This window comes from Puma concolor, chromosome E1 (genome assembly GCF_028749965.1).
Source record: "Puma concolor isolate L17-30 chromosome E1, mPumCon1.1.hap2, whole genome shotgun sequence".
NCBI classification, from domain to species: Eukaryota; Metazoa; Chordata; class Mammalia; order Carnivora; family Felidae; genus Puma; species Puma concolor.
This window is the reverse complement of record NC_141680.1, coordinates 12308448-12331941: the sequence shown is the minus strand read 5'-3', so window position 1 is coordinate 12331941 and position 23494 is coordinate 12308448. Positions and strand designations below refer to the sequence as shown.

Below are 23494 nucleotides of genomic sequence, written 5' to 3'. Positions count from 1 at the left end.
CTCCCCACCTCTCCATCATCGGGTGCTTTTTGCATCATCGTCTGCTTTTTGGTTTGTTTTTGTTTTTTGTTTTTTGTGTTTTGGTTTTTTTTTTTTTTTTTTTTTTTTTTTTGCTAAAAAAAAACCAAACCTATACCAGGGTACAAAATAATATATACTTACAGATTTATTTGAAAACCATCAGTTTTATGAAGGCTTTGTAATGTTTGCAAGGTGTTTGTTTGTCCTACTTATATCAGCCTCTCCCCAGATATTCGCTGTAAAGCAGGGAGGCTCTCCGGGGGCACATCATCCTGTTTTGGTTCCTTCATACTGTTGTCACTCTCTGAAAAATTTTTTGCCCGTTTTGTACGTTTGTTTGCTTTTCATCTGTCTGCCTTCTAAGAGGTAAATTCCAGGATGGATGGCAGGGACCTGGTCAGTTTTGTCCACAGCCCCATACAGTGAATGCTCAGTGACACAGCCTCGCTCCATCAGCGCGCACTGCTCCTGCAGTCACGCTGCGGCTGTGGGAGGAGGCAGTCCAGGCCCGGGGTCCCGGGAGAAGATGCGAGTGGAGAGCAGGGGACTGTGGCCTGTCCCCAAAGCCCCGCCCCCTGAGCTCCGCCTCCGCCGGGGCGCGTGCCGCAGCCTCGCTCTGGGGCCAGAGCCTGCGCGCTGCGCCCCGCGCGCCCAGCGCCCCGCGCCCTGCGCCCCGCGCTGCCCGCGCGCCCGAGCCGGCAGGGGTTTCTCTCCCCCATCGCGGTCATGTCTCCGGGTCCGGCCCGGCGGGGTGGCGCGGCCCAGGCCCCGGCGCCTGCGGCGAGCGACCGCCAGGGACCATGATCCGGCTAGGCTGCTGGTGTGCGCGGCGGCCCCGCGGCGCGGCGTTCCCCGCGGGGCGGCGCTGGGGGTCGGGCGGGCCGGCGGGCCGGGCGGGCGGCCGCTCCCTGCGGGTGCTGGTGGACATGGACGGCGTGCTGGCCGACTTCGAGGGCGGCTTCCTCAGGAAGTTCCGCGCGCGGTTCCCCGACCAGCCCTACGTCGCGCTGGAGGACCGGCGCGGCTTCTGGTTGTCGGAGCAGTACGGCCGCCTGCAGCCCGGCCTGAGCGTGAGCACCACCCCCCGCCCCCCGCCCCGGCCCCGCTCGGCGCCGCCGCCGCGGGGCCGCCGTTCCCGCTCCGGGGCCCCTAGCCCAGCCCGGCGGGACTGAGGCCCTCCTTCCCGGTCCTGGGCCGGGAGTCCGCGTGACCTTGGGTGGGTCATCGCCCCGAGCCTCGGGGTAGTCCTCGTGTGAAAGGGGGGCCTGGGGAGGACCGAGGCGCGCAGGAGCTGGTGGCTGTCCTCGCCAAAGCGAGAATAGGAAGCGTAATATACTGTCTTCAGCAGACTTCTTAAGTTTTGGTGCATTTGGCCACGAGTCTTTTAATTTTTTAAATGAGATAAACGTTACAGGTAAAGTCCTCTTTGACCCCTGCCACAGTCACGTGCCCACTTCTTCGTCCTCGCGAATTTGCTGAGTGTCTTTACCATTCTTTTTTTTTTGCCCTTTTCCATGAATGCATTAGCTCCCAGTGGTATTTGAGGTCCAGAGAAGTGCAGCGCTGCACATCACACAATGCGTCAGTGGTCAAGATGGGGTGGGATCAACTCCTTGGTTTATCCCCTTGCTCTGGCGGCCCTGCTGAACCTGAGCCCGCCACATCCCCTTGACTCCTGATGTGCTCTGCTCTCTGAGTCCGCGATGCATGGAGGGGAAATATCCAGGCACGTTTATAGACAGATGGCTTGGTTTGTGAGCTTAAACTGTTTGGTGAAAGGAACAGGATTTTGCCTTGCCCGCTTAAAGAGGCTGGATGTTTTCTGGCATCCCTTGGTTGGCCACCTAGGGTCACCTAGGTCACCAGAAGTTTGATGATGATGCTGCTGATGGTATTATTAGAGCCTATTTTGTATCCGTAGGTTGACTGCATTATCTCCCATGTGAGATAGACATTATATCTCTTATCATGCAGGCGAGGAAACTTGTCCTAAGTCAGATAGACAGTAAGGGGCTCAGCCAGGATTGGAACCCAAGTCCGTCTGCCTCCCAAGCACATTTAGCTTTCGCCACCCCAAAGTCCTCTTCTCTGTCCTGCTCTAACAAGTAACTTTTCTTTCGACTTAGAAAAGGTTACTTGACAATAATTGGTTTGTTGAGAGGCAGGTTGAAAAGAAAATCAAGCACCATGTCCCTCTTAACACCATGCACTTCAGAAGGTGACTTTCCCAGAGTTCTGTGTGCTCACTCCTCCCAGCTCTAATGGCTGATTACCAACTTCGAAGTGGAGAGAATACCCTAGTAATTTTTTTGCGGCCTCAGTAACATACCCCCCTGCTCTGTGTGTGTGTTCGTTTATAGACGGTGCACGGTATTGACAGTCTGGGTACCTTGTTTCCTTCCAGAAGTGTATTAGGGCAATAAAATAAAGCCCGTCCCCGATCCTGGAAAGGACAGTGGTTTTTGTAGTCCTTTGTACAAGTGTGCAGGCCCCAGGACTAAGGAGATGAATTACCATTTTCTAAGGACGAGGCAAAGGAACAGAGCTCCTGGGACACGAAGGAAGGGGTGTTCTGGGAGTGACATGCTGAGTTCTGCTTCTGGGAACATTGCAGGAAATGGGATTTTAATAAATGAACACGTGCCCTTTATCCCCAGCACAGCTCACAGCAGGACATCCCCGGGTCTCACCTGGGCTGAGCTGGCCCAGCATCTACAGTTAAAGACAACCAATCAGTCAACCCAGCTTAATTATGTAGGCACATCTGCTTTACAAAACACTGCTCTATCTGTATCCCCTTTGGTCTCCATGGTGCTCTGAGGGGTCACCGGGGCTGAGGTGGAAGGCAGTGCTCATTTTAACTGACTTGGAATCCCGCGTGGTCAGAACAGTTGAGGAACTGAGCCCAGAGACAGGAAGTGCCTTGACCAGGGTTTCAGAGCCCAGTTAGTGATGGAAGGAGGGAGAGGTGGCTGGGACGCGATTACTGAGGTGAGGTGGTTAGCCCGGGGTCACACAGTAAGGGGCCAGGACCTCTTACCCCTCTGTCGAGTGTGCTTTCCACCAGCCTATGCTGCCTCTGTGTGAGTCAGAAGCCGTAAGTCATGTTCTGACAGTATCACCCATAAGTGGCCTTGAAAAAGAAATCCTCTGTAAACGTCAGTTTCCTTATCAGTAAGCCAAGGATAGCAATTCTTGCCCCTTGTGGGATGTGAGGCTCAAACAAGAGAGAACAGACATTAGCAAGAGTTACTCGTTTGCTTAATCCCACACAGTTTGCAAGAATATGGCCAGTGTGATCTCAGGGTTCTCCCCGCCCGTATGACACGGTGGTTCTGGAGCGTGTGGCCTCTGGCCTGGCAGAGACCCTTGCCGCACCACATACATGGGGTTCAGGTTCCTGCTCCTCAGAGGCCTGGGTCTGTCTTCCTTCCCCTTGTCCCAGGCCTGGAGAACTGTGGCATTCTGCACACTTGGTTTTGGCCCCGTAACACGAGGTAGAAACTTCTAGCCTGGGACTTGGGAGGTGGTGTTCAGCTCTCAGCAATGCCACCGTTCTGCTGGGTGACATTTCAGAAAAACCCTTCCCTATTCAGAGCCTTGATTTTCTCGTATGACAGATGCAGGTCTGGATTTTTGGCCTTCAAACTTTATTTATTTTTTTTAACAATTTTTTTAATGTTTATTTTTGACAGAGAGAGAGAGAGAGAGAGAGACAGAGCATGAGCGGGGGAGGGGCAGAGAGAGGGAGACACAGAATCCGAAGCAGGCTTCAGGCTCTGAGCTGTCAGCACAGAGCCCGACGTGGGGCTCGAACTCACAAACCGTGAGATCATGACCTGGGCCGAAGTCGGACGCTCAACCGCCTGAGCCATACAGGCGCCCCATGGCTTTCAAACTTTAAAAGCTGCAGAATACGTTTTACACAAAGTACTTACTGACATATCAATGCACAAAGCAGACAAAAGGGCTGTCGTAGTTGGTATGAGTGAGGAGCCTGGAGTTCTGCTCAACTGGCCTTCCACCTGCTCTCCACCAGCCCCCCCTTAACCTACACTGCACAGAGGTGGGCTGAAAAATCTCTAAGTTCCTCCAGCTCTTGAATTCAAGGACTCTAGTGCCATGGCAAGACCTGGTCCACCCTCAGAGCTTCTACAATGCCTCTGGCCGTTCTAATCAAGCAAGTGCATATGATTCATGACCTACCTTGGGTCCCAGGTGGCCCTAGCCGTGCCTCTAGCAGAGCAGGCTTCAGAATTCATGGCCCCTGACACCTTAGCTGGTCTCTGCTGGATCCTTGCTGAAGTCGGAGCCCCTGGAGAGGGGCTGGAACACACATACTCCATGTGACCTGCCCTCCCCCTGGGATGTGTCCTTGTGTGTGTGTGTGTGTGTGTGTGTGTGTGTGTGTGTGTGTGTGTGTTGGGGGGTAAGGGGAGCGTGGAAGGCTCACACTCTTATTGTCAGCAGCTCTTCCCAGCTGTGCCATCCTTGTGGTGAGGCAAGGTGCTGAGTACCCTGTAAGTCGCATGTTTCTCTCTCGTCTTCTTAGGAGAAGGCCATTAGCATATGGGAATCGGAAAATTTCTTTCTTGACCTGGAGCCTCTCCCGGGGGCTGTGGAAGCTGTGAAGCAGATGGCCAACCTAGAAAAGTAAGTTTGTCTTCCCGCCTGAGTATTTGCACCTTCCCCCTGCCGGCGCCTTCCCTTCTCCCCTGCTGCCCCACCCTCTGCCGCCCTGCCTTCTCTCTCCCTCGTCCCTGCACAGGCCTCCATGCTTGTTTCTTCAGCCCTGGACATGGTAACACCCTGAGTGACACACACTCGGCCTGTAGGCTAGTAAGGTGTTTTGATCCAGTAACAGGAGAAAATATTGAGTCTAATGGGACCTGGGTGACTGGGTGCTGGATGAGCCCGTATTCAGCAAATATCTGAGAACCGACTCTGTTAGATGCTCCTGGACACCAGTGATACAGAGACAAACAACACATCGTCCCGCCATCTTGGAGCTCACAGCCCTGCCGGAGAGTGGGTGCTGACGTTAAAGAATCTCACAAGCAGAGATAATCACGGGCTGTGATCAGTGCTGAAAAGGAACAGAGTAGGGGGTACGAAGGGGCCTAACGGGAGACCTAATGAGAAAGGTGGTGAGGAAGCAGTATTGTGTGAGGTGTTTCTGTTTGCTTCTGGTGGAGCAGTTGCTTCTGTGAGCTGAAGCTCCCGCTCCATAACCACCCACTAAAATCCATCAGCAGTTACAGATGATGGCCTTCCCTGAGGACTTAAAACAGAAAACACAAAAGCCATCCTGAGATGTAGTTCGCGTGCCGTACAGCCATTTAAAGTGTCTAATTCAACGGGTGTGTTCGCAGAGTTGTGCACTCATGACCATGGTCAACTTCAGAACACTTTCATCACCCCCAAAAGAAACCCTAAACCCATCAGCAGTCACCACCCCTTCTTCTCATTCCCTTGCAACCCTAGGCAGCCACCGTCTACTCTAAGTCTCTGTAGATTTGCCCGTGCGAGACATTTCATGTGCACTTCATGTACATACACTGTGTGGTCTTTTGTGATTGGCTTCTTTTATGCCGTCTTGTGTTTTCAGGGTTCATCTGCTTCCTAGCACAAATCAGTACTTCATGGCTGGGTAATATTCCACGGTACGGATATGCCACGTTTTGTTCATCTGTCCATCAGTTAGTAGACACTTGGGTTGTTTCTGCTTTTTAGGTATTAAGAATAATACTGCCATGGACACTCATGTACAAGTTTTGTTTTTTTTTGTTTTTTTTTGAACGTTTATTTATTTTTGAGACAGAGAGAGACAGAGCATGAACGGGGGAGGGTCAGAGAGAGGGAGACTCAGAATCTGAAACAGGCTCCAGGCTCCGAGCTGTCAGCACAGAGCCCGACGTGGGGCTCAAACTCACGGACCGCGAGATCATGACCTGAGCCGAAGTCGGCCGCCCAACCGACTGAGCCACCCAGGCGCCCCAAGTTTTGGTTTTTTTTGTAGTCATATGTTTTCATTTTTCTTAGGTGTATATATACCTAGGAGCAGAATTGCTGGGTCTTGCGGTAAATCCATGTGTAACATTTTGGGGACTGCCAAACTTTTCCAAAGTGACAGTACCATTTGACATTCCCGTTAGCAATGGATGAGGATTCCATCACACCCTTGCTAACACTTGTGGGCTTTGTTTTTTTTTTTTTTTTTAAAGGAGGCTTCACACACAGCATGGAGCCCAGTGCAGGGCTTGAACTCATGCTCTGAGATCAAGACCCAAGCTGAGATGCAAAGTTGAATACTTATAACCAACCGAGCCACTCAGGCTCCCCGTGTGGTCTTTTTTATTGTAGCCGTCCTAGTGGGTGTGAAGAGATATCTCATCGTCCTTTTGATTTGCCATTTCTCTGAGGGCTTATGCTTTGAGCATCTTCTTGCGTGATTTTTAACCATATGTTTATCCTTTTTGGAGAAATGTTTGTTCAGATCCTTTCCTACTTTTTTTCAATTGGGTTATCGATCTTTTTTATTGCTAATTTTTGAGAGTTCTTTATTTTAGATAACAAGTCCCTTATCGGATATATGATTTGCAAATATATTCTCTCATCCCATGTGGATTGTTGCTTTACTTTCTTGGTGGTGTCCTTTGAAACCCAAAGTTTTTATTTAGATATAGTTCACTTTACCTGCTTTTCTCTTTTGCCCCTGTGTTTTTGCTGTCGTGTCTAAGTATCATTTGCCTTAGCCAAGGTCACAAAGACTTGCTCCTGTGTTTTCTTCTAAGAACTTTATAGTTTTAGCTCTTCCATGTAGGTCTTTGATCCATTTTGAGTTAATTTTTGCATAAAGTGTAAGGAAGGGGTCCCACCTCAATCTTTTGTCAGTGAAAATCCAGTTCTCAGAACCATTTGTTGAAAAGACTCTTTTTTCCTTCTATTGAATGGTCTTGGCTTCCTTGACAAATATCAACTGACCATAAGTGTTTAAGATTTATTTCTAGACTTGCATAAACTTTTATTGGTCACAGTTTTGCTTGAATTTACCAGCCTGCATGACCAATCAAACATAAGGTATGATTTGGTCTTTACTGTGCCATATAAATGCCTCCCCAAATCATCAGTGTTCAAAGTTCCACCATTAGAACTTTGAGTTAGAGTTTTTCAGACTCATTTGGTTGGCAGTTTAGTTTTAGACTTGAGTCAGGTCCTGCAGAGTACTGTGTTTCATTCTGGTTTATGATTTGAACTTGATTTATGGTGGAATACTGTTGTATGACTTCTTCCACCTACAGGAAGAGCCTAGAGGGGCAAAGTGTATGCGTATCTGCACTGAAGCTGTTCAAAATTCTATTTGGGTTTGGATCAGCGTTTCCTGGACCGCATTCAGCCAACTGTATTCTGGGGTGCTAGATGGCATAGTGGTTAAGGCTATATCCTAACTGGAGTTGGGCTGCCCAGGCTCACACCCGGGCTTTTCCTGAATCTAACTTTCAGATGTTGGGCAAATTATTAAACTTTCTGGGTCTCAGTTTCTTCAAGTGTAGAAGGAGGGTTATGAGAAAGTCCTCAGTATATATAGCTCCTGGCACATGGTAAGTGCTCAGTAGATGTTAGCTGCTGTGGTTACTATCCTGCAAGATTTAATAGATACGCAACAAAAAAGTATTCTTTAACCAAAACAGTATGGGGGGTATTGGATTAAGATCAGACTTCTAAGGGCTTCCAGATTGCTGGTGTGTGCATCATGACCCTTCACTGGGGTAGCAGAGGATATAGCATTCTTCATATGTATTCTAGCCTAGAACACTTTTCCCCCCACAGCTTCCCTGTTAACGCTTTTGTGAAAATGCAAGTCTAGACCATACCACAGGTCTTGTACTTCCATTTGGCTCCTAACAGGGTAGATTCCTAAGGTCAGTCAGCGCCCAAAGTTTGGACAGAGAGAGAGAGGGATCTAGTCAGTAACTAAGTGGATAGCTTTGTATCTCGTACCGAAGTAGACAGAGGCCAAGGTTTAAAATGTTACTTAAGGAATATTTGTCAGGCATCTGTTACATGCTAGGCTTCCTAGAAGATGCTGCAGATACAGAAGTAGGTCAGAGATCTTGCCTTCAAAGAGTTCACTAGTAAACAGATGACTAGAACATAGTTCTAGAAGTGGTGTAGTAGATGTATGAATACAGAAGCCAGGGGCTAATACTCCCCAGAGGAGGTGGCGACACTTGAGCTGTCATCTTGAAAAATGAAAAGGGATCTGGCAGGTGCAGAAGGCAAGGGGGTGTCAGGTAGGAGGGGAACAGTGAGCGAATACTTTATCTGCCGACTGTCCTAAAACAGCCTCCCTGGCATGCTGTGTCCTTCCTCCACCAGCACTGAGCAGGGGCTGTGCTTCCTTGGACTATCTTCAGTGGCAACTACCCTTTTTTTCTTAGTGTTTATTTTTATTTTTTGGTGGGGGAGGGGCAGAGAGAGAGGGGGACAGAGGATCCAAAGCAGGCTCTGTGCTGACAGCAGAGAGCCCGAAGCGGGGCTTGAACTCACAAACCTCGAGATTGTGACCTGAGCCAAAGTCGGACGCTCAACTGACTGAGCCACCCAGGTGCCCCCTACCCTTTATTATTATTATTATTATTATTATTATTATTATTATTACTATTACTATTACTATTATTATTCAGTAATACATGAGTATATTCTTATTAAAAATGCAGTGTGTACATATGTGAAAAAATGTGAGTTGCCCATTTTCTCCACTCTCCCATGTACATCTCCCTCAACCCCACTCTTTCTATCCTCGTTAACAATTTGGGGTGTATGCTTACAGACCTTTTAAAATGCATTTATGTACATATTTGTATGGTTTACAAATACAGGTTTATCTGTATATAAATTTGTATGTTCTACCCAGCAGCCAGAGAGAGATTTTTAAACCAAATTCTGATGATGTTGGTCCCCTCTTAAAACTACCTCTTGGGGGGCACCTGGGTGGCTCAGTCGGTTAAGCGTCTGACTTCTGCTCAGGTCACGATCTCACAGTTTGTGCGTTTGAACCCCGCGTAGGGCCCTGTGCCGTCAGTGTGGAGCCTGCTTTGGATTCTCTGTCTGCCTCCCTCTCTGCCCCTCCCCCTCTCCCTCTTGGCTTCCCACCCTAAGTCCGCCAGGCCCGTGAGGTGGTCTGCTACCCGCTGTGTCGCCCTCCAACCTCTTTTCACCTGCTCCAGGCACGCTGGCTTATTTTCTGCCCCGGGGATGCACCAAGCTTGTTTCTGATCTTACAGAACTCTTAACATACCCTCTTGGAATATTTCCCTGCTAGAACTTGGGGTGGCCACGTTGATTTTAATCCTTTAGCTCTGAGTCGCTTTCGTGTCCCCTCTTCAAAGTGGCCATGCTGCTGTAGCTAAAGAGGCCACTGTCCCCACCCAGCTATTCCTCCCCATCCCCCCCGGGTATGTTCTCTAAGCTGATGTTGTGTGTCTGTGTTGTCCCTTCCTCTCTCAAATGTCAGCTCCCTGGGGTCAGGGAGCTATATTCCTGGTCCCTAGGGTGCTACCTGGCTCAGGGTACAGGCTGAGGTATTTGCTGAATAAACATTCACAGAATAGTTGTTGTTTATAAAATAGGATGTGGTCTTCTATATTATTCTATTGCTTTCTCTTTTGTACTTGACAATGTGTGTTAGCTACCTTTCCCCAACAACACTATCGAACTATCTTATTCTTTGTAACTACTGCATCGTGTTTTATTGTATACATAGTCCATCATGTATTTAATGCGTTCCATATAGACATTTAAGTTGGTTCTCATTGCTCCTTGTTTATCAGGGCTACAATGAGTACACATGCAAGTATTTCTGTGCAAGAGTGGACCAGCTGGATCAAAGCCATATGCATTTTTATTTTATTATTATTTTTTTAATTTTAGAGAGAGCACGAGCAGAGGAAGGGCAGAGGGAGAGAGAGAATCTTTTTTTCAAAAAATTTTAATGGTTATTTATTTTTGAGAGAGAGAGACAGACAGACAGACAGACAGACCACAAACAGGGGAGGAGCAGAGAGAGAGAGGGAAATGCAGAATCCGAAACAGACTCCAGGGTCCAAGCTGTCAGCACAGAGCCCGACAGGGGGCTCGAACTCACAAACCATGAGATCATGACCTGAGCTGAAGTTGGACGCCTAAATGACTGAGCCACACAGGCGCCCAGAGAGAATCTTAAGCAGGTTCCACCCTCAGTGCTGAGCCCGACATGGGGCTTGATCTCACGATCCTGGTATCATGACCCGATCCAAAATCAAGAGACTGAGCCACCCAGGCGCCCCTCCATATGCATCTAAAAACAATTTTTATTGAAATATAGTTAGCATACAGTGTTACGTTAGTTTCAAGTGTACCATATAATGATTCAACAATCATGTACATTACTCAGTGCTGATCATAGTGAGTGCACTCTTAATCTCCTTTATCTGTTTCAGCCATCCCCCCACCCACCTCTTGTCTGTGCTCTGTATTTAAATTTGATACACACTAAGTGATACTTAAATGCTATTCTTCCTGCAGATGTTCCCCCAGAACAACCAGCACAGTATATTCCATATAAAGTGCCATTAGTCAGCATGACTTATCCTTGAAAGGGGCATTTGACGTGTGAAAATAGCCAAAACTGATTTGGAGTCACTGCCGGCAAATGAATGAGTCATAGCTGAATCTCCCTAGTGCTTAGAGTATGATGGATTTCTTTAAGTTTATTTATTTATTGAGAGAGAGAGAGAATGAGCAGGGGAGGGGCGGGGAGAGAGAGAGAGAGAGAGAGAGAGAGAGAATCCCAAGCAGGCTCCATGCTGCCAGCACAGAGCCCAACATGGGGCTCAAACTCACAAACCCATGAGATCATGACCTGAGCTGAAATCCAGAGCTGGACGCTTAATTGACTGAGCCACCCAGGCACCCCTAGAATATGATGGATTTTAGTATGTGATGAATAAAAGGAACTCATGATGTCTAAAGCAATGAGCACTTTCTATCGGGATTATAATTGGCTTCAAAGGTCAGTCCCTAAGAGAAGGCTGAAAAATGTTTGTTTTAAAAAAACAATGGTGGGGCGCCTGGGTGGCGCAGTCGGTTAAGCGTCCGACTTCAGCCAGGTCACGATCTCGCGGTCTGTGAGTTCGAGCCCTGCGTCAGGCTCTAGGCTGATGGCTCGGAGCCTGGAGCCTGTTTCCGATTCTGTGTCTCCCTCTCTCTCTGCCCCTCCCCCGTTCATGCTCTGTCTCTCTCTGTCCCAAAAATAAATTAAAAACATTGAAAAAAAAAATTAAAAAAAAAAAAACAATGGTTAATTTGGAAAATTAAAATATAGGATAAAAAGTCATTTAGAACCTCATCACATTGAAACAACCACTTATATTTTGGTGTTTTTGCTGGAGTTTTCTTGCATACAGATCTTTTCCCCGTAGTTGTCATTATAATACGTGTAACTTCAAACATGTATGAAACGGTAGCAGTGTTTGCCAAAACAAGTATTTGACATCCTAGGGGGACTACTTAGCACCACTCATTTATAAGGATAAGTTTAGTTGTGCTCACACCTGTGTTTTTTTTTTTTAATGTTTATTTTTGAGAAAGAGAGAGAGACAGAGCACGAGCAGGGGAGGGGCAGAGAGAGAGGGAGACACAGAATCTGAAGCAGGCTCCAGGCTCCGAGCTGTCAGCACAGAGCCTGATGCGGGGCTCGAACCCATGAACCCATGAACCATGAGCTTATGACCTGAGCCGAAGTCGGACACTTAACCGACTGAGCCACCCAGGTGCCCTGCTCGCGCCTGTGTTTAGCCATGACTTTCAATACCTATTGTTAGAAGGTGAAAGAGGGACAGTAAAGCGTCCTCCAAACTGAGAAGGCGCTTTGAGACCAGAAAACATACAGTTTTCTGGGGACTCTGTACAGTTTACACAGTTTCAATTCAGGATGACTCTGATGGGGCGATCAGGTGAGCAGTGATCCAGAACTGCACAACCATTCTCTGCCAAGTCCTGACGTGAGGCCGTAGATTTTCTAGAGGGAAGAGATGGCAGAGAGCACTGTGGTGAGGTCAGAGGGACTAACGCTTGACAGACCTCATGGCGCCATCTGGGTACCAGAAGACGGGGGAAGAAACTATGTTATCTCTACTAGGTATCTCAACATCTCAGAGATGAGAGCAAGCCTTTCTACATTCCGGTTAGGGCATACATTAACCTCCAAGGGGCCTGGAACACGTACCCCCAAGGGAGGCCATTGCTTGCCCACGAGCAAGATGGAGGACACCAAAGGTGGAGTCGGTGTTGTGAGCATGCCTACGATCGCGGAGCCCGGCATAGGAGGCAATGTATTCATTCACTCACTAAACACGTATTTTGTGTGTCACTTCATATGTGCCTGGCACCGTGCCAGCACGAAATAAGACACCCAACCTAAGGTCTCAGGTCTCAAGGAGTTTTCAGTATGGTGGGGAAGATGACAAGTATAAAGAAAAATAATTTCAGTTTGCAATAAGCTTTGTGAAGGCAATAAACAGGCGATATATTTGAGAGTAAATGGGGAAGGAACTGCTTCAGGTGGGGTGGAAAGGTTTCTCTGGGGAGGTGACATTTGACTTCAGAGTTAAGTGGTAAGAATGAGCTACTTAGTAAGGAGCCAGGGTACAAAGGCCCTGAGATGGGCAAGGATTCTGCTTATTTGAGTGACATCTCAGAGGAGACCAGTGTGGCTAGAATTCAGGGAGCGTGGTGTGGGTGGGAGGGATGGCACACTGGCAGAGGAGCAGGTCGAAGAGACAATGATGGGATTTAACTTAGATTTTAAAAACATGGGCTTGGAGCGCTAAGTTTGGACAGGCAGTTTTCCAAAGAAGATATGCAAATGGCCAACGAGGGCCTGAAAATTGGCCCCGACATCATTCGTCTGTAGGAAAATGCAAATCAAAACCGTAATGAGATACCACTTCGTATCCACGAGAATGACCGTAATAATAAAAAAAAAATAGGACAATCATAAGTGTGGCCGAGGATGTGGAGAATTTGGAACGCTTATCACCGCTGGTCAGATTGTAAAGGCGTGCAGCTGCTGTGGAAAACACTAGAGAAAACGTTTCCTCAAAATGTTAACTGTGGGGGCACCTGGATGGCTCAGTGGGGTAAGCGTCCAACTCGATTTTGACTCAAGTCATGATCCCAGGGTCATGGGATTGAGCCCTGCGTTGGGCTCTGTGCTGACTGGATCCTGCTTCAGATTCTGTCTCCGTCCCTCTGCCCCCTGCCCTGCTCACAGTCTCCCTCAGGGGGGGAAAAAAAAAGGTCAGTCTGGATGCTTGGCCGGGGCATGGGGGTAGGAAGGCTTGGCAGGGGCAGAATTGGAAACTGAGGAACCATCAGAGGTGGTTGTGGTAACTTAGTAAGAGGTGTCGGGGCTCGGGACTGGGGTGAGGACCGTGGAGGGAAGTCGGTGGAATGAAACACGCGTTGGAGGTAGACCCCATAGGTCTGGGGATGGATATTGGAGCTGGGGGAAGGGTAGGAAAAGGCGTGATTTTTCATTTTTTTCTTGAGCAGCTAGATGAATATAATAGTGCCATTAACTAGGGAAGGAACAGGTCTGGGGAGCGGGGAGGACCACATGTTCCATTTTGAAGAACCGAGTTTGCGATGCTGACGAGATGTCCACATGGAGATATTCAGTAGACCATTAAGGATGTGAGCCTGGCACGCGGGGGAGAGGGCTGGACTATGAAGTTAAAGTGGGGGGGCACCAGCATAAACATGGCGTGTAAAGCCTTGGATGACGTCACTGAGCAGGGAGTGTAGGCAAAGAGCCCCTGAGGGTCAGAACCAGCAGAGAGGCTGGGAGATTATGCTGGGGCGGCCGGCGAGGGGCAGGCATGCCAATGCAGGAGCTGTCACAGAGGAGGGCACGGCCGCTCGGACGCTGGTGAGCAAGAGGAGAGTGGGGTGTGCGTGGAGTATGGTGACATGAGGGTCCTTGGTGACAACAGGCACTTTCCGTGGAGCAGAGGGGGTGGGCTCCGGGCTGGGTGGGTTGAAGCAGGCTCCGGAGGTGAGGAAGTGGGGTCACCAAGTGCAGGCCGCCTGGCAGATGTATTGGGTCAGAGAGATGGGAGGTCACAGGGGCGGGTGTGAGGTCAAGGTCGCGTGTGTGTGTATGTATGTTACAAGACAGGAGAGAACAGAACACGCTCGAATGAGTTGTATGGAAGAGGAGCGCAGGGAAAGGGGGTGTCGCAGGGCCCCTGCAAAGTGTCGCCCCTGCAAGTATCTCCTTGTGAAGATAAAGGGATGGAATCCAGGACACCAATGAAGGGCTTGCCTTGAGAGGAGGGAGGGAGGCAGGCCTGTTCCTCCCGTGCCGTTGAGCGAGAGAAGGAAGTTCAGGAACAGGCACGTTTCTAGAATCCACGATGGGAAGACAGGGGGTCTTGCGGCCGAGAAGTCTGAGGAAAGGGGGGTGGTGCCATGGCTGTCCTGGGGAGCGGAATCACGAGCACACGGCGGGGCCTCGCGGGGAAAGGCTGCCAGGCTCCTGCACCACTGCCTTGGGGTTGTGGTCATGAATTTAAGGTTAAAACGGCCAAACTGATTAGGTGCAACATTGGGCTCCTTGGGTGCAGGTAGAAGCCGGAGAGTTGGGTTCTTTCAGGGCCTTGGTGGAGAGAGAGAAGGACGAGCGGGGAGATGGCAGGGGGGCCACAGGGATCTGAGGGAGGGCGGTGGCCAGGGATGACAGAAGCGTGCTGAGCCTCGGGGTTGTTGTCTTGCCATTGAGTGAAGATGCCTCCGCCAGGAGGACAGCAGGGGGCGGGCAGAGTGAGGACACAATCCAGGTGTGGCCGTGGGAAGGGTGTCGGAGGTGGGGCAGAGGAGGATTTTGGAGGCGTGCAGGCTGGACCTGGGAGGTGGGGTTGGGTCCACTGTGTGTGCGCAGTGCACGTGTCCACGTTGTGGCCACTGAGGAGGCTGATGGGGCGGGATGGAGGCACGTCGGTGAGCCCTCGGGCAGTGGGGGGGGGATGAGGGACGGCCCCTGGGCAGGTGACGGCAGCTGGGAAGGGCAGCAGGCGTGGGGCACAGGCTTCACCGAGTCAGGGATTTTGAAGGAGTGTTGCTGTGTGGACGGGGGAGGCCCGGGGCCCCGAGGCCTCGGCCCAGCCTGTCCAAAGGTGTCGCAGGAGGCTCTTGGTCTCCCGAAAGATTTCAAGGACAGACACAACGCAACGGATGAGCAGTACAGGCCAGGGGGTGTATTAAAGCGGAAGTACACTCTCGAGGGGTGAGGCCCGGCGAGCTCAAGAGAGAGCTGTGCCCACGGGGGTTTGAGTCTCTGCCTTTCACCGGCAGGTGTTAGCAGCAGGGTGGAATAGTCATTCCTTGAGTCGGGGATTTCTTGGAAGCAGGGGGCGGTCCCTTCCAGGACTGTGGGTTACTTGCTTTTTCTTCCTGATTTGGTCAGGGGTGGGGGTGGGGGGGGGTCCTGTCAAGGCTCCCTTAGGGAGGAGATTTTAGTGATACTCTGTCAGCCATCTTGGGCCTGTCTGGTTTGATCCGGTTTCTTGTGGTTTTGCTTCGGGGTGCTGCCTGGACGGCGCCTGTGACTTTTCCTCACAGTTGACCGGCACTTCCTCTCTGCTGGCCTCTAGGCCTCCTGTTAGAACCTGACCGACCATCCACTCTAACAGGAGGAAAGGTCTGGAAGCGAGGAAGAGCCTCCTCATCTTGTGTCTCTGAAGCACGTGGGGTGTGAGGGAAAAACAGTTTTTGCTGCAAGGCACGCAGGGGAGGCAGGTTCCTCGCGGGAGGCCAGGTTTCAGTGCGGGCAGGGGGTGAGAGCGCACCTCGAGGAGAGGCTGAGTGCCTACGGGACGGACCCTGCACGCGGGCGGGGACAGTGAGGGTGGCAGGGGCAGCGCTACGAGAGCCGAGCCTCGGGGGTCGCTGGACGGCACAGGCATTCTTGCCTGGGGACCTGGCAGTCTGATGTTGGTCGGACTCTCGGGGGACTAATTTGCCAAAGAGAAAAGGAGCCAGGAAACCTAGTCTTCCCAGGCTCGTTCGATGCCGGCTTTATGTGGCTGTTTGGGACCAGATGGCTGTGTCGGGGCCCCTGGGCCGTGGGGACGAGGCCCTTCCTGTCAGTTCCCCACTGTCACCAGAGCAGAGCCAGACGGTGGGGAGGCGGTGTTCCTCAGCAGAGCCCGTGCCCGTCTTGAGGGGCCTCCCTGCCATCGTCCGGCCGCTTAGCCTGACCCAGAGGATGGGGCCGCTGCTCTCTGTCGCCTCTGACGGAGGGCTTGGCGGGCACACTCCCTCGGAAGGCTCCTCCCTCACGGGGTTCTTTGCTTTGCATGGCATGAGGCCCTGATTCTCCCTCAGGTAACTTGCTCTGCATCCTTTTAAGGCCTCTCGTCGCTCATGCTTCCTCCTCTCGGCATCTCCCCATTCAGATCCCCCGAGAGGGCAAGAGATTCACCAGCTAACTGGCTCCGGCCACATGCAGAACTGCTTTCTCAAGTGTCTCACACAGTCTCTCCTCTCTCCAACTCCGTGTTAGGAACCAAACATACACAGTCCGTGGGATGCCCGTCCCCGAGCTGGTCGCGGGGCCGGAGGTGATGTCGCACGTGGGTGTTCAGGGCTGTGGGACAGAGCAGATGTCTCTGGCTTGGACAGCAATGCAGGGCAGTGGGTTTTCCGGTTCCAGGTGACGGGTGCAGACCCGTGAGGGCCTGACGCCCGCAGAGCAGGAGGGCGGGGGTGACAAAGGCCGCAGAGACGTGGGTGCTCAGGCTGACTCTCCTTCCTCTTGTCGCAGCACTGATGTCTTCATCTGCACGAGCCCCATCAAGATGTACAAGTACTGTCCCTACGAGAAGGTAAGATGTGCAGCTTGCTTGGAGGGCCTGGTGCTTTGCCTCTTCTCACCTTTACCCCATGGTGCCGCGGGTAAGGGGTGCTGGCACTCAGTACCCCCCGGGGGAAGGCACGGCCCTCACCGCACCGCCTTCGGGAGCTCGGGCGGCCTCGTGTCTGCCTCTTCTCCCATCCCTCCCTCCTGTCCGTGCCAGCGTCTCCTCTCCCAAAGATCTTCTCTAGCACCAGTCTGAAATTCCAGCACGTTCTCTGCGTGGACCCTGGGGAGGGTGCCAGGTTCTCTGGGGAGGCCGACCACCCCCATGTTAGGGAAGCATCATTTGTGAAGGGTGAGAGAGAGAAACGTGCCAGGGGAGGCCGTGGAGGCAACCCCCACCCAAATACTGGGGCGCCTGACTCTGTTCACACAAAAGTCTTACAAAGGTGAGGCGGTTACATGGCGTCTTGCTACACATGCTCATGTCGTCTTTAATGGAAAGAACTGGAATGACGTAACGCTGGGGCTTTTCTGGAAATTGAGAACCTGTGGTACCAAACCCACAGGAAAGGTGTGTTGCCCGGGAGGTGGGCACTCCTCCCACAGGTGGGTTCACGGGAAGTGGGGGCAGCCTCCCAAGTCCAGGAAGGCGGGACTGGGCGCCCAGAACACTGCCCCCCCCCCCCAGGGGGATTGCTCGGCACGGAATTTTCTCAAGTGTCTCACACAGTCTCTCCTCTCTCCAACTCCGTGTTAGGAACCAAACATACACAGTCCGCACGACATTGAGTGCCTTGGGTGTGCGTTAAGTGCAATGGGAACTCACCCTTGCTGAGCAGGGAACGGTAGCATTAGGCGAGGCACTTGGCGGTCACCATTGCATTCCGTGCTCCTCACCCATTCCCTGGTTACCCTCCGACTTTTTTTTTTTTTTTTTAATTTTTTTTTTCAACGTTTTTATTTATTTTTGGGACAGAGAGAGACAGAGCATGAACGGGGGAGGGGCAGAGAGAGAGGGAGACACAGAATCGGAAACAGGCTCCAGGCTCTGAGCCATCAGCCCAGAGCCCGACGCGGGGCTCGAACTCACGGACCGCGAGATCGTGACCTGGCTGAAGTCGGACGCTTAACCGACTGCGCCACCCAGGCGCCCCATACCCTCCGACTTTTAACATGAGTTGCGCTAAACTCAAGGGAGCTAAGGACCTGCCATCAGTAAGTGTGGAGTTAGGACTGAAGGCCTGGCCCGCTGCTTCTAGCAGAGCAATGATCCGAAGTCAGGTCCCCAGACCAGCGGGATCTGCATCCCCCAGACGTTTGGTAGAAGTGGACGTTTTCCAGCCCTTCCTGTGACCTTCTGAGTCGGAAGCTCTGGGAGGACCCAGGGTGTTTTAACAAGTCCACCAGGTGCACCCGCGGGGGTGAGTCCCTGGGCCAGAGTAACTATTTCAACTGTGCTTGTAGTGGGTGGTCAGGGTGATTGCCTGGTGCTTAGTGGAGTAAGACTGAGAAAATGGCAGCCATTCCTGCGTTCCTGTGGACTCAAGCTCCATCTTGGTGCCCACCCTCCCACCTTACGGCTTCAGCCCAAGACCGCCCTCTGAGCTCTGGATAACTCAAACCTGATGCCCCCGGGCTCCTGATGTCCCCATTTCATGTTTGTCTGTCCCTCTCAGTAAACTGGCATCGTCCGCCAGCTTCTGAGTCTGAGAGCCACAGAGCCATCTTGGTGATGCCCTTCTTACCCCCCACGCCCAGGGCATCAGCAAGTTGCATTTCCTGTTCGGGGTCCTGGCATCCGCCTGCTTCTCTCTCCGTCACACCACCTTAGCTTCTCTTCCCAGAACCGCCAAAAGAGCCGTCCGTACTGCCTGCTCGTTTCAGTTCCACCCGGTTCTACAAAGTAGATCACGTGAGTCCCACGCGGTAAAACCTTTCAGTAGTTTTCCACCGCACTTAAAATGGAATTTTAAAATACACGCACGCACACACACAAACTCCTCATCATAACCTGCAAGGCCCCCCGAGCCGTCTCTCCTGCCATCCTAAGTTCCTGATCCTCCGTTCTCAATGGATGCTCCGTGTTCCTATTTCTCAAGCAGGCCCGGTGTTCTTGGCGCGTGCCCTTAAACATGCTGGGCCGTCTGCGTGCCTGGTTCTTCCTCCTCCCTGAGGCCTCACTCAGCCGCCCCCCCAACCCCGTTTCCTGCCCGTATCTAAAAGTTTGTTCTTTCCCTGCCTTGCTGTTCCGTCCCTCAGCCCCTTGTTTCCTGTATAGACACTTGCAAGGGGTTTACGTCTTCGTCTGTGTCTTGTTATCTGTCTCCCCGTTAGACTGCAAGCCCCATGAGGGCAGCGACCGTGTCTGTCTTGCTCACTTTTGGTCCCAGTGCCTGGCACGCTGACAGCACTCAGTGTTTGTTGTCGGATGCATGGATTCAACAGGCATCAAACACATTCCAGTAACCATGTTTGCCATTTATCTGATGCCTTAGCTATGCCAGGCACTGTACTTTTATTATCAGTACGGCAGCTCCCTGTGAAACAGGGTGCTCCTCTGATGTGAGGGACAAAGAGGGAGGCTGAGAGAGGCGAGGCAGCTCGTCCCTGAGCCTGGTGATCGCACAGGCAGCGGGGCTTGGTCCAGAGCCGTGCGTCCCAGAGCCCGCGCCCTTAGCTGCTCCCACCCGCAGCGCCTGCGCACTGCAGAGGGCTCAGAGTCCAGTGAACACAGATGATACCACTTGGGGCTCCTTCGTTGCAAGTGACATCAACGGTGTGCCACTAACTTGAAGAAAAATAGGGTTTATTAGGAGGCTGTTGCTTTGCTCAGAGAACCACCGGAGGATCTGAAGGAGCAGCCCGTCGACAAGCCACTGGGGAGCCAGAGCCAGCAGGGGGTCTCTCCAAGCAGTTGTGCTCGCAAAGACCACAGCCCCATTCGTTCTCCGTCCGTGGGTGTGTTTGCCCAAGATTCACGTTCCCAGGAGGGAGGCTTACCGGCTGAGCTCAGGTCACGCTCCCCGCCCTTGGTCAGGGGACGGTGGGCATCCTGACTGACATCCCATCAAGGCCAGGGGTCTTTGAAGAGAAAAAGTGAGGTGCTGTTATCAGAGGAAGGGGCTCAGTAATAGTGGGCAGCGGATGCCCTGACCAAACAAAGGGAAAAAATAACAAAACCCTGGCTATAAAACTGCTACCTGTGATAAAAACACTATTAATATGTTGAGGTGTTTCTTTCTAGTTTCTCTTTGATGCGTATTAATTTTTTTACGTTTATTTTTGAGAGAGAGAGAGAGAGCGAGAGCAGGGGTGGGGCAGAGAGAGGGAGACACAGAATCCAAAACAGGCTCCAGGCTCCCAGCTATCAGCACAGAGCCTGACGCGGGGCTCGAACCCACAAACCGTGAGATCATGACCTGAGTCGAGGTCAAATGCTTAACCAACTGAGCCACCCAGGCGCCCTCTCTTTGATGCATATTAAATATAATACATGTATTTTAACAAAACTTAAATCTCCTGTGGTTTATCATCCTCTTTCCACTTAATGTAGTTTTAGCCTTTGTTCTGTCACCAAGTATTCTTGGAAAAACATGATTGCTAATAGCCAAAGTCATCTTGTAAATAAATCTTCACATGATTGTGTCCACAGGATAGATTCCAGGAGATAGAATTCCTGGCTCCCACAAGGAGGGTCTACCATGACCTGCACTACAGGGAGGGAGGGTCACACGGTTGGCGCTGTGCTGGTGTCAGGCAGGGGCCAGGCCGGGCCACAGAGGGTCGGTCAGTGGAGGGAGTGGAGTACTGAACAAAGACATGAAGACAGGAAAATGCAGGGTATGTTTGAGGAACTTTGGGTGAGTTGTGTTGGCTGGTGGCCTTGGGGCCTGGCTGGGATGTGGGCTTGGGATCAGGCTGGGGTGCAAGCTCATCTCCCAGCCGTCTGTCACCATTCAGCTACATTGTCACCTCCTCCCCCCCCCCCGCCCCGCCCCCACCGGAAGCCAGAGGGGAAGGCGGACTGACTGTGTCTTGCAAAGAGATGAAAGTAGCTGTAGCCACCTCCCCTCCCACCGTCCGTGTGCCCTCCCATCCCTAGTAGACGGACCCTCTGTCCTTGGCCAGCTGAGGCTGGGGGCAGGTGGCTGCTGCTGATTCTTCTGCTGGTGCCTGCGGTGGAGTGATGTCCTGTCTCAGGACGTCAACTGAGGACGGATGTTTTGCCCTCATGGCAGCCCCGCTGGGTGCCCACGACCTGGACCTCTCACAGAGTTTTTCCCTCCGCACCTGCCCCCAGACAGCATCAGCCTTTGGCAGCAGAAGTGGGAGTTTTTCTCCTTAGTTGATTCCCCTCGAGACCCAATCAAAGGAAGGAAACCCAATTGCTAAGAGGTCAGCTTCTTTATCATACTTAGGGCGTCAGAGTTAGGTGCCATTCAGGTTATCAGAACCAGAACCTTCTTTCTGGCTCGACCGTGCTGACATTTTACACCCAGATGTACATGCAAGGCAAGGGCTTCACCTGCAATACCCATTAACCTTCATAATAGCCTTTTGAAGTAGGTATTGTTATTATCCCCATTCTACAGATGAGGGAACTGAGGCACAGAGAGGTTAAGTCACCTGCCCAAGGTCAGCATCGAGAAATGGCGAGTCAGGTTTGGGCAGTCTGACTCCAGGGCCTGTGCTCTGTACCTGTGCTATGCTGACCCCCTTTTCTAATTCCACCTGATTCAGAACTTAGCACGATATTACTAGGGTTTTTTTTTCCCCCCCGAAGAGATTTAAAAACAATCTATGGTAAATGCTTCATGCTCAAGCATGATATTTTACTGTTACTTTTCCGTATTCCGATCACAAGTGGGATTAAGTGAGATGCTTGGACGTAACAATGGGACACGTGCTTTTCATGTGAAGTCTGGTCTCCAGCTGATATGTCTGCTAGATTCTGTGTTTGATTTTAAGAATAAATGTTAAACATTTCCACCCCATAAGTGAGCCTCTTCACTTGAACTCAAATAAAAAATGTCGGCCAAGTTTTGAACTTCAGAAGGTAATGAATGAAATTTCTTCACATATTTCACACCAAAATTGTCCAACTGCTCCCAGAACTTAAACCTCCTGTAAGACTTACACTAAAAGCACATCATTTGCCGCCAAAATAAACCATAATTTCTTTTAGGAGCAGTGAGAGTCATACTGCCAACATTTCAGGAACTTTCTCTGGTGGTACCTCCCACCTCCTGTGCTACCTAGGAGAGTCTCAAACTGGGGCTCATGCTATGTTTTGGCCCCAGCTACTATTTATAAAAAAATTGGCTGTTCATGGTAATTGGCATAGGGTTTTTTTGGGAGGATGATGGAAACATTCTGGAATTACATGGGCAATGGTCGCACAACATAGTGGATTACTAAAGCAAACCCACTGAAATGTATACTCAAAATTGCTGAATTTTATGGTATGTAAATTATACATAAAAATGACTGTGAAGCAAAATAAAAAGGACACAGCCTTTTACAATACAGAAAATAATGTGCTAGAAAAAAGAGAGGTCTCAAATAAAACCAGAAATGAAAGAGTTGTCACAACTGATACCACAGAAATAGAAAGGATAAGAGACCACTGAGAATGATTATATGCCAGCAAATTGGACAACAGTAGAAGAAATGGATAGATTCTGAGAAACACAACCTTCCAAGACTAAATCACGATGAAATAGAAAATCCGAACAGCTCAGTTACTACCAAGGAGAATGAGTCAGTAACCAAAAACCTGCCAGTGAACAAATGTCCATGACCAGACGACTTCACTGGTGAATCTTGCCGAACATTCAAAGAAAAATTAATCCCAACCCTTCTCAAATTCTTCCCCAAAATGGAAGGGGAGTGGAGGGACTCTGAAACACATTTATGAGACCAGCATTACGCTGATCCCAAAACCAGACAAGAATGCCACACAAAAGAAAATTTGAGGTCAATATCCCTGATTAATGCAGATGCAGAATTCCTCAATAAAATACTAGCAAACTGATTTCAACAATACATTTAAAGGATCGTATGCCATGATCAAGTGGGATTTGTTCCAGGAGTGTAAGGATGGCTCAATGTATGCAAATCAACTAAGTGATGTGCTACATTAACAAAATAGATAAAAATTATATGATCATCCCACTAGATGCAGAAAAGCATTTGACAAAATTCAATATCCATTTTAATAAAAACTCTCAACAAAGCAGATATAGAGGGAATGTACTTTAATATAATAAAGGTCATTATGACAAATTCACGGCAAATACTGTACTCAATGGTGAACAGCTGAAAGCTTTTCCTCTAAGAGCAGGAACAAGACAGGATTTTTATTCAACATAATATTGGATGTCCTAGCCACAGCAATTAGGCAAGAAAAAAAAATTGGAAAGAAAGAAGTAAAACTGTCACTGTTTGTAGATGACATGATATTATATATAGAAAACCTTAAAGACTCCACCAAAAAACTGTTGGAACTAATAAACAAATTTAGTAAAGTTACAGGATACAAAATCCTACACAAAAGTCTGTTGTATTTCT

General features: G+C 50.4%; 1 protein-coding gene across 3 annotated transcripts in view; it reads left to right on the top strand.

Moving 5' to 3' along the window:
• Positions 1 to 676: 676 nt before the first annotated feature.
• NT5M (5',3'-nucleotidase, mitochondrial) overlaps positions 677 to 23494 on the top strand; it is a 33240-nt gene continuing 10422 nt past the window's right edge. The window contains exons 1-4 of one of the 3 annotated variants that reach the window (XM_086686219.1): positions 677 to 1091; positions 4574 to 4674; positions 16889 to 16949; positions 20577 to 21921. In XM_086686219.1, coding sequence (XP_086542345.1) covers positions 822 to 1091; positions 4574 to 4674; positions 16889 to 16949; positions 20577 to 20735 — 591 coding nt within the window. In that variant the 5' untranslated portion in view covers positions 677 to 821 and the 3' untranslated portion in view covers positions 20736 to 21921. Of the gene's footprint in view, positions 1092 to 4573; positions 4675 to 16888; positions 16950 to 18682; positions 20165 to 20576; positions 21922 to 23494 lie in introns of those variants that run through there. The other 2 variants (XM_086686218.1, XM_025920427.2) reach the window with 2 other exon arrangements.